This window comes from Elaeis guineensis, chromosome 8, assembly GCF_000442705.2.
Source record: "Elaeis guineensis isolate ETL-2024a chromosome 8, EG11, whole genome shotgun sequence".
Taxonomy (NCBI): domain Eukaryota; kingdom Viridiplantae; phylum Streptophyta; class Magnoliopsida; order Arecales; family Arecaceae; genus Elaeis; species Elaeis guineensis.
In genome coordinates, this window is record NC_026000.2 from 133,455,146 (window position 1) to 133,466,848 (window position 11,703).

At 37.6% G+C, this 11,703-nt stretch overlaps 1 protein-coding gene across 1 annotated transcript; it reads left to right on the forward strand.

Annotated features, from left to right (window-relative positions):
* The first annotated feature begins 2,184 nt into the window (after positions 1 to 2,184).
* On the forward strand, positions 2,185 to 10,791 carry LOC105049558 (proline transporter 2). The gene is given in 10 exon segments (XM_010929245.4): positions 2,185 to 2,369; positions 2,545 to 2,769; positions 8,794 to 8,888; positions 9,171 to 9,270; positions 9,273 to 9,356; positions 9,490 to 9,540; positions 9,543 to 9,613; positions 9,716 to 9,931; positions 10,072 to 10,302; positions 10,404 to 10,791. Coding segments are annotated over 10 exon segments (1,353 nt in total). The 5' UTR covers positions 2,185 to 2,239; the 3' UTR covers positions 10,554 to 10,791.
* The last annotated feature ends 912 nt before the right edge of the window (positions 10,792 to 11,703 follow it).

An 11,703-nucleotide genomic window follows, 5' to 3' on the forward strand; every position in this document is an offset into this window, starting at 1 on the left:
ATGATTAGCCGGACAGAGTTCGGCGCCAGTTGCGCCGGACAGAGTCCGTAGTAATCAAGCAGATTCCGGACGAACTCCGAATCGGGAGCCGAAGACCCGCGCGAAGGTCTTCGACATACAGCGCCAGGTCGCCAGGCGGAGGGTTGTTGACCCGACCGCCGGCCCCTGGAGCAGAGAGCCGAAACTGCTCCGGGATGCGATAGTGCTCCCGAAGCTGATCGACGTTCGGCCCCGAAAGCGAGGAGGCCTCATCTTCCGGAGCCGATCGGGTGTCGTCGGTCGGGTTCCCCGACCGAGCTCCCTGAGTCGGTTTCCTGGTCATTTTGCAGGGACCGAAAGAGGAAAAAGAGAAGAAGGGGAAGGAGGACCACGAACCCGATGGACCCTCCGGAAGTAGAGAAGAGCTCTGCCCGCGACGACCGAGAAATCGCCCGGACAGAGTTCCCCCAGCAAATGGCAAATGTGGGTCAGGGTCCGGGAGGTCCTATATATATAGGGCCGACCGACGGCCGAGATGCTCCCGCGCCGACCAAAGACCTCCAGATGCGCGACGCGTGGCGCCCGCCGGTTGGCTGAAGATTCGGCGCGCTTCGTCCCGGGACGCCCGCACCGCCCGCATTAAATGCCGGAGCGGGCGCCAGCCAACCACCTTGACACGCGGCGCGCGGGGGTTGGCTCCGCAGTCGGCCGCCCGCGCCGGTCCGCGTTCCCGATGGGACGCCTCACCCGCGATCGGCGCCGAATATCCGATCGACTGACGCCGTATCGTCCGGCACCCGATCTTCTGACACCGACGTGACGACTGACGACGACAAGACGCGGCGTCTGACACCGGACGCCGGCGCGACTTCTGGCATCGACTAGACGTTCGGATCACTTGGGATTCGTGAGGTGTCAGACAACGGATCAGCCGGCGGTACGGTCGGATCTGCACATGCGACAAATCCACTCCCAGTCGCCCGGTCTTGCTACCCGAATGAAGGCATCGGCCAGCTCTCCACCCGACTTAGGAGTGGAGGGGGGCAACTGTTGGGGGATACCCACCGACCGACCGACCGACTATCGGAGGGCCCGACCGGCTGGCGGCCCGACCGACCGACCGACTATCGGAGGGCCCGACCGGCTGGTGGCCCGACCGATCGACCGACTATCGGAGGGCCCGACCGGCTGGCGGCCCGACCGACCGACCGACTATCGGAGGACCCGACCGGCTGGCAGTCCGACCGACTAACCAACGGCCCGACGGACGACTCTGACTGGCCGATCGTAAGTCGGGCGACAGGCAGACGGACGCCATCAGCGGCTAACTGCGGCCATTCCACGGTCCATTCCCGACCGACTAAACCCAGAGGTCCGGTAGCCGACCCACACGAAGCTCGCCGACCGACGGAGGAGTCCGACGCCACTCTGCTGGCCACCGACCTTGGGTCGGCCGACTCCACCAACCACCGTACGGCCGCCAGACGCTGTCAGCTCTGACACGGACATGCGGCACAGTTACCTAGGGGCATTGTCCCGCCGAGAGCCGGGTCAACCCTGGTGATTAGACGGATACACGGCGACATGACGTTTTCACGGCGGTTCTGACAGCCTACAGTGAGTTGACAGTTCCTCACTTGTCCGCGCCATTAATGACGGCGCCATACCGTGCTCCACTATATATACCGGGGAAGGCAACAGTGCAAAGGGTCGATCCGCCCGTCTCTCCCACATACGCAGGCTCGCTCCTCCCTCTCTCTCTTCCTCTCTCTTTCTCAGAGCTCTCTGTCTGCATTTCACTGTTGCCCAGTCACCTCTCTGACTTGACCGTCGGAGGGTCCCCGCCGGAGCCGCCTTCGGTCAGTGCGGACTTCCTTTTGCAGGTGCACGCTTCCCGGCGATCGGGCGACGAGGCGATTGGCCGCAACAATATACAAGAACCATTTTGTATAGAACTATTCCAGATCCAATAGCAAGCTAACTTTCTATCATTGTGGACCATGATATCGTCAATTTTGGCTGCTATTGAACATATTTTATTTTCTAATTTTATTGAACATATTTGCACTGATGCCCTTCCCATCTCAAAAAAAAAAAGATATTAATTTTTTTTTATTATTTTTCCCCTCTCACATGGGAGAGGGTGCCGCATGGCGTTTTCCTAGCTTTTAAAGCAGCTGATCCTCTCATTATTTTTCTAGCTTAAGGGTCTCTCTCTCTCACGCGCAAACAAACACACACACAAACAGGGAGAGGAAAAATGGAAGAGAGCCCAAAAGACTCGGAGATGATGAAAAGAATGGAAGCTCTAAGTATTGAAGCAGGCCAAGTAGCGACGAGCCAAACGCAGCATGGGTATGGGACAGCCTCAGCTCATACCGTGGACAAAGGTGGATTGGTTTCCCTGCCATCCTTTTTTCCCCCATCTCTCCTTCCATCTCTCCGTCCTCTTCGTCAAAATCCTTATAGCTGAATGATGTCTTGAAGCCCTCAATCATATGGCCTGTTATCCTCTCTCTCTCTAGATTTATATGTGATGCTTGAAAATATTTTTTTTGTTGGCAGATTCGTGGCAGCAAGTGGGGCTACTGCTGGTGACCAGCTTCAACTGTGCCTACGTGCTGAGCTTCTCCAATTTGATGCTGGTGCCTCTGGGTTGGGCTTGGGGAATCACCTGCATGGCCGTCATCGGAGCCTTCACCTACTACGCTTATTGGTTCTTGGCCGGCTTCCATGTGATCGATGGCCAGAGGTTCATTAGATACAGGGATCTCATGGGCTTTGTATTTGGTATCTCTCTCTCTCTCTCTCTCATTGCAAGTTTACTACACCAATATTAGGTTATATAACCATAATCACCAAACCTTGTTTCCAATGTTTCTTTCCAAAGGAACAATTTGACTCCTGCAAGTCCTACATATATAATTGCATGTGGATATAGAAGGCTCACTAAAAGAACTTGCACTAAGCACATACAATACATGAGAGAAGCTAGATTGGTGATTGTGATCTTGCGTAAGATATCACAATCAAACTCTTAAGATTTTTCATGTACACCCATCATATATTGCGGATTGTAGTCGGAAACCTCTGCAATTGGGGTTTAAGTTTTTATTGAACATAAAAACTTTGCCACAGTAAATTGATTTTGCAAAGAAAGAAAAATCTCGAGCATATTCGCTGTAAATGATTTGCATGCATCAACTAAGTATCCAATTAGTTTTGGGATTTTTTACTCTATATTGGTAGTGTCTAATTGCTGCAAATATTATATTCATCTTTTTGACATGATTTAATTTGAAGCGTATTTTTTTGAAAAAAAAAATTGAATTCGTGACACAGTTTTTTTGTAACCATTAAAATACTTTCGGACATAAGAATTTATCCACCAAATGATTGCATGATTGGAACTGAAATCTAACAAGGGAGTTTAACATTCTAGCAGACTGGCCAGTAATAAAGAGGACTGATGCTATTTTCTGCGAACATCAAGTGAACTCTCTCTATATCGATCATTATAACTGTCGAAACTAAAAAAATTAAAACCATTAGGCGTGATAGTGCGATTACAATAATTACTTAGTGGATGGGTGGAGATATATCATTTACAACAAGCTTTGTAGCTAGTTAATTATGCGTGCTTGCTTTTCCATTTTTTCCACTGTTGCATATTAGTCTCAATGAATGGTTATGAATCTAAAAGAATGTAGATTCTGCTGAGAAACGGAAAGAATACGGAATCAACAACGCAGTTAGATTTCTTTCCACACCAATTGTCACGGGTCAATCTTTTAATTAATAACATATGGTTGCAAGATTGCAAGGGCATTGACCCAGCTGCCTGTCTGACGTTAATATTCATTGCCAGGCACACGAATCAACATTGGAACCCATCAAATGGTGGGCTCCATGGTAAGAGACTATTTGTATGGTAATAAACAATGTAGCAATCAATCGCCGGCAAAAAAGAATGATCATACTCAATTTAGAATTAATCATTTAATAGATTGGACCCACATCTAGAGACGTAATTTGACTTCTGGAACTTGTTAATTATAAACAAGAAATTATATAATATATGGCATGCACCGCACACTGCCCGCTGTAAGCCACACATGTCACATTTTACAGCTGTTTATTTTCGTAACGATACATTGAGATGAGTATTTGATTAATGAGGCTTAATGACGGTGGTTTATTTTTATAGTGATGCATTAAGATCAATGCTTGATAAATGAGGCTCGAATGAACACTTGTGATTGGCATCATGTACCACCATGTGGTATATATCAAATAAGATATAATTTCTCTAGGATAAACACATGGTTGATTTAAAGTTGCAAAAATCACTCAAATCGTTGCTCCTTTTGTATTTGCATCATGACTTGTGCCACAAAAAGAGATGATGCGAAGATGATTAAGTGATTTTTTTGAGTGATTTTCTTGAGAAACCTTAGCATTGCTCAAACTTCGATTGATTTAATAGATCCCATTTAATTTGTATGTGCCTAATATGTGAAAATTATACTTTATGACTTGTTACAAAAAGAATGGGTTAGTTAGATGAGGAAGATAAGATCACAGGGTTAGCCATTTTTTTAAAGAACTTGGATGGAAGAAATTTGAGCCAAAATAGAGATGAGGGCGGAGCATGATAACAAATTCTTGACAGCAACCTCTGAAAACTTTCATTCAACCATATTGAATGGACTTAATAAATTGACCATATCATGCCGAGTATGATCAATTCTATAATGATCTAGTTACGAAATGTTATATGCACGATGAAGTTGCATATATTTAATGGACAAGTTTGTTTGATTCGAATTTTTGGTTGGTTTGTTAAATAATTCCTAGATTGATCAATTGCCATTCTACGATCAAATGATTTAGCACAGTTACACAATGGTCGCTTCGAGATATGTACAGATGGATAAACAAAAGAGTTCGGACTGTTTTGAGATATGCACGATCCAACGATGGACATCATGAAAAAAAAAAAAAAAAAATCAATCACATGAAATATACCAACCTAACCCCTTTTCTAGCTCTCCTTGTGTCATCTAGTGAGCCACCATGTTGACTTTGGTGTAGGCCTAGACTTAGATACCAATTAAGATTCCAGCTCTTTTTCCGTCTGTAATCCGTAGTCTCTTTTTCTGTAAGAAAGAGTCCTGGATCCAAGCACAAGGGACAAGAATCTGATGACTTCATTGAACTTGGATGGATCCGAATTCAATGACTCGTGGCTTGAATTTAGGTCACCTTGTTGATTTTTCCGTTTTTCTTGGTACGTCACAGGAAGTCAAGGAGACAAATATATTGGATGCTTTTGGGACTCAGGTTCCGTTCTTTCTCATGGTTGGGAAAGTATGATATACTGCAAGCGGACGAGCGGAGATGTTTTGGTTTGGTGATAGTAAAATAGGGCTAATGAATTAGCCCCCGGGGCATGAGGGATATACTATTTTTTAATTTTTTGAAGTGTATTCGTACTAAAGTGGTGTCATCGTTTTTTTGTATCAAAAAATAAAAAAAAAAAAAAAATAGGACTAATGAATTAGCTAGAATTATTTTGGATAGAACGGGTTAACTGGGTACACCAGCCTTTGTTATGGCACTATGTAATGATGCATTAGAAGTGCTTTTAAGTTCCCCCATTAAAATAATAGTTTGTATGCATGAGGTGCCACATTAATTTTTTAGAGCTTACAATGAGTATTCGTTTGATTGAGGTACGGATAATTTGATGATTCTGATAATTATTTATTTAATAAAAATAAATATGAGAAAAATAAATTTTATCATATTGATTGGTGAAAAAATTATTCTGAAAAATGATATTAAAAAAAATTACTATATTTGATTAAAGATAATCTAATATGATAATATTGCTAAAATTTTAATCATAACCTGTAATAAATAATTGGATTAATGATTTTTTTCAGTTTATTTATTGGCAAGTTATGTCCCTTTTTCATGAAGAATGCTAATTTAGGCCATTTCAAATATTAAAATATATTTAGGAGAGTTAATAAATATTTTAAATTAATAATACACATATTTAAATATATTTCTGGTTGTAAATAAATTTTATTTTGTTTTCATTATATTAATAAATATTAATTATAAATTTTATAAAAGTAATATTTATCAATAAATAAATATATTAGTTATTAACAATCTCATGTAAAATTTATTAATAATTAATAAATATTTTAATTTGTCATCAATAATCAATATTTATAGTGAATATATTAATATAAACATTATATTATTATTTATAAATAATAAATAATAATCCTAATGTTTTAGTATGACAATAGTAACTTAATTCATTATATCAGTTATGACAAATAATTGATACTTATATTAATTGAAGTAAATAAAATATAATTAATATATATATTAAAATTAGTATAAATATATAAATAATACATTAAAAATATATTATATTGATATCAACAAAATATTTAGTAATATATATTAATATTTATTATAATTCATATGTAATAAAAATATATTGATATTTATATAATAAATATTAATATATTGTATTCATTATAATATATTAAGATAATATATCATATATTTTTAATATATTAGTATAATTAATATATATAATTAATTAATATAAATGTGGGTCTACCATTTATTTTGTTATATCTCTCATCCTCATTTTGTACCAAACATGAATCTAAGATGGAATTTATTTCTCCATGCGAATTACCTCCAACCAAATGAACCCTTAATGGGAAGTGCTTCAATGGGGGATAAGAAAGGTTAGGGAACAAGCATCGATTGCCCTTTATATGGAGATAATTTAGAAACAATAATTTATGTATTTATTAAATATCCTTTTGCAAGGAGTATATGGTTCTCCTCAAAGACATGCATCAAATTCAATGATGGGCATACTACTTTACAACACCTTTGGACCTTCTCGAGACATAAAGATGTTAGAAGGTTAGTAAGAGATGCTTCGAATCAGCTAGGTCAACACTACCTCATTGTTTCACTGATTTTTGAGACAGTCCTTTTTTTTCTCATTTCTTTGTATGTAGATACTTTGTAAATGGACTTATATATATTTTAATTTACATGGGGAAGTTTCTTACTTCCTCCATCATTCCTTTTATATATATATATGTATGTATGTATGTATTAAGGGTCTTCAATGGTACAGGTCGTTTAACAAGTAAAAAATGTAAAATATGCATAATGAGAAAATAAAATATGAGTATGTTTACACTAAGAAATGGATTATAATGAGAGATTACAAATACTTTTGAATAATGTATCTTTAGATGTTTGACTAGGCAGCATCAAAGAGGCCTAGGTTGTGGTCATATTTTCACTAGGTTTGCGAGGTTAAGGATACTGAGGGAAGTACAAACACTGTTCAGTAGCCAATTGCCTATAAGATGCTTTTGCAACCCCCCCCCCCCCCCCCCAAAACAACCATAATAAATATATATATATATATTATATATTAGATATGGCAAAATCGATCCGATCCGATGGATATGCACCATACTCAAATCCGATCAAATCTGAAAAATAGAGTTTGATCGAATTTGGATAAAATCCAAAATTTATAGCATGAGTATGGGTAGGATATGGGTAGTGCTGTTTTCTACCCCAATCCGAATCCGAACCTGACCCGAACTTACGAGTATGAGTAATATTAGAATATATATGTTTATAATTCTGTTTTGGTAATTCTGTTTTAGTTGATAATATGCATAAAATTATTTTGATTATTTATATGTTCTATGTTGAATTGTAATTCTATTTCTATATTTGATTTTTATAAATCTGGATTTATAAATTATGTTCTATGTTGAATTGATAATTTTATTTCGATTGATAATATATATAAAATTATTTTGGTTGTTTAATATATATATATATATATATATATATATATATTAGATATGGCAAAATCGATCCGATCCGATGGATATGCACCATACTCAAATCCGATCAAATCTGAAAAATAGAGTTTGATCGGATTTGGATAAAATCCAAAAATTATAGCACGAGTATGGGTAGGATATGGGTAGTGCTGTTTTCTACCCCAATCCGAATCCGAACCTGACCCGAACTTACGGGTATGAGTAATATTCGAATATATATGTTTATAATTCTGTTTTGGTAATTCTGTTTTAGTGGATAATATGCATAAAATTATTTTGATTATTTATATGTTCTATGTTGAATTGTAATTCTATTTCTATATTTAATTTCTATAAATCTGGATTTATAAATTATGTTCTATGTTGAATTGATAATTTTATTTCGATTGATAATATATATAAAATTATTTTGGTTGTTTAATTTTTTTGGATATGAAATAGGCATGGGGCGAGTATGAATTGGATATGAAAAAATGGGTTACCTATGGGTATCTCCGAACCCGTTGGGTATGGGGATGGATATCTCTTTTCTTACCAGATCGGGTATTGGGTAGGATTTGGATATAGGATATTAAGTTCGAGTTTAGAGATGAGTAGTACAATATCCGACCCAAACTTTACCCATAACCATTTCTAATATATATATATATATATATATATATATATATATATATATATTTATTTATTTATTTATTTTATTATTTTTCAATATCATGCTTTAGACTAGCTAATTTTTCAACCATGAGCTTGTAAATTTTTCTCTTGATTACTCAAAAAAACTGTTCAAGAGAGAACTGTGCATTACAAAGATAATATTAGAAACTAAAAGTGCTCTATCCTAGAAAAATTAAAGCTCATTCATATACATTTTCATGCCATTTACCTTCTTTTTCAGGAAGAAGAATGTACTACCTCACTTGGTTCTTGCAGTTCACAAACCTGCTTCTTGGGAACATGGGTTTCATTCTTCTAGGAGCAAGGGCCTTAAAGGTACGTTCATTACTTCCAACACAAATAACCAAATGATGTAGGTCATATGAGTTGTTCAGCCTTTATTTGGTATATTTTAGGAAGTGGAAACAAATTATCATAACAATGATGAAATATTGTTATAATTGATGTCAAGTTTGATCAAAACAAGATCCTGCTTTAGACAAAACTAAGTCCAATACCTCTAAAGCACTCTTTCACTGAGGAGATAGGTCAGGGTTCCAACGAGCCTGCATGCTGCTTTATGCTTGATGACTCACTCACACTTGAATTCGTAATCAGGAGATCAATTCAGAGTACAGTAACTCTCCCATGAGGCTTCAAGTGTACATCATTGCAACCGGTGTTCTCTTCTTTATCTTTGCATACCTAGTGCCCACAATGTCGCCATGAGGAATTGGTTGGCTACTTCTGCAGTTCTCACAATAACTTACAATGTGGTTCTCATAGTGATCCTAATCAAAGATGGTACTCATTTCTTTCCCTCTTTACTAGACATTACTAGATAAAAATCAGTCAATTAGAGCCATGTGCTTATAAGATTATTTCGGCATGAATCTTTTATCTCCTATTGGCATTTTGATGCGTTGCATCAACGAAGGGAGAAGAGACAAAACAAAAGATTACAAAATACACGGAAGTGAAGTAGAAAAGTCTTCAATGCCTTCGGTGCAGTTGCTGCGATTCTTTTTTGCAACACTTCTGGGATGCTGCCAGAGATTCAGGTAGGTTGGAGCACCTCTTTTAGATCTAACATATGTTGGATAGCTTATGAGTAAATGTCCATAAATTACAGTGACATTTGCTAATTAAATGGTTTATCGCAGTCGACTCTTCGCAAGCCGGTGGTGACTAACATGAGAAAAGCATTGACCATGCAATATACAGTTGGCCTTGCAATCTATTATGGTGTGACCATACTTGGTTATTGGGCATATGGCTCAGCTGTTTCAGAATATCTCCCAAATCAATTGAGTGGACCTAGATGGGCAAAGGTGCTGATTAACTCCACTGCCTTCTTGCAAAGCGCAGTCTCCCAACATGTAAATTTTACTCTCTTTTCTTCCTTTTAGTTCATTTGCTACTACTTTTGAGTAATCTATTCACAATATTTTACATTTGGTCTCAAAGTCTTTTTTCATGCTGTGTTACTTATCAGCCTGTATTTTTTCTATGAGATTAGTTGTTCTGCGCACCGATACATGAGGCTCTTGACACCAAGTTCCAGAGACTCAGCGAGACCATGTTTTCCAAAAGCAACCTCATTCGCCGGTTCTTCTTGAGAGCATTAGTTTTTGGGGGAAACACATTTGTCACAGCCATGTTTCCATTCATGGGAGATTTCGTAAACTTGGTCGGTTCTTTCACGCTCTTTCCCTTAACATTCGTATTTCCTAGCATGATCTTCATCAAGGTAAGGATTGCTGAGTTAACTGCATTTAATAAATAATGATCAAAGAGACAACATTGAGTTTGGTTCTGATTTTAAATTTGCTATATACTTCATGGCAACAGATCAAAGGGAAGACTGCAAGTGGAGTGGAGAACGCATGGCATTTGGCCAATATTTCTTTCTTCACGCTACTATCCATTGTGACTACAGCTGCTGCTGTTCGATTGATAGTAAATAATGCCAGGATATACCATTTCTTCGCTGACACATAATGTTACAAGAATTGGATGCAAGATTGCAACAAAAATATGGGAAGAGATGGTTGGTACCATATGAATGATTTAGCAAATCTCAACCATCTCAGTAGTACATGTTACCTTGATTCTTTACATTGCATGTTTGACGCACATGCCAGCTTTGGCCGAATGATTTATCCATTTATATTCAAATCATGGTTTGATGTATGCGTGATATAAAAGGTTATACACAATGAAATATGAAGTTTCATTACTTATCTTCTTCAACCAGCTGTTCTCATTAGCATTGAATTTAAAATAACTGATACCAACGGAACCATCTACAAACCCGCGTGATACATGAAGGCTAGGAAATGGAGCGAGAGATCTGAAGTGCAAACTTGTTACGTCCCAGCCTGAACTAGCATACATCGGATAAGGTCCTATCAGATTGACTTAGCTGATATTAGAACTAAACTAGTTTTAAAGCCACGTGAATTAAATTAGTTTTAAACCCGCATGTTGCCCGCAGGTTCTAGAACTAGTTTTTTTATTAAAAATTTATTTATAAATCAAAAAATATATCCATCGAGAATGTTAGTATTGATTGATATTCTCAACTATACATATGAATAGACTTCATGCGTTAATAATATAATGTTAGTAATTAATATTTTTTATTAAGCATTAAAATTGTTCGAAAGAAAAACTTAAAAATATAATCTATGAAATATTAAAAAATTATTTATAAATCAAAAAATATCATCCATCTGAAATATTAATGTTAATTGATATTTTCAACTATACATATATATATAAAATTTATATTTTAATAATATAATATTGATATTTAATATTTTTTATTAAATATTAAAAATTATTTGGAAGAACTTGAAAACATGACTTATGAAATGTTAATTTATCTCCAGATGGCATTCATAGATAAGAAATAATTGCTTATGTAGATAGTCCTAATGATTCATAAACTTTCTCCCATTTTCTGTTTAAATATATATATTAGATATAGTCTGGGTCTAAGTTTCAGCAGCAAAAAATGATAGGTCATTGTAGTTCCCGTATATCCTCCATGATCTTCAAATATGGCAAGTGCAAGGAAGAAGCATGACCATACAAGTCTTTCAAGCAAGCATTCCCTCTCAATGATTTCAAAAAATAAAAATAAAAT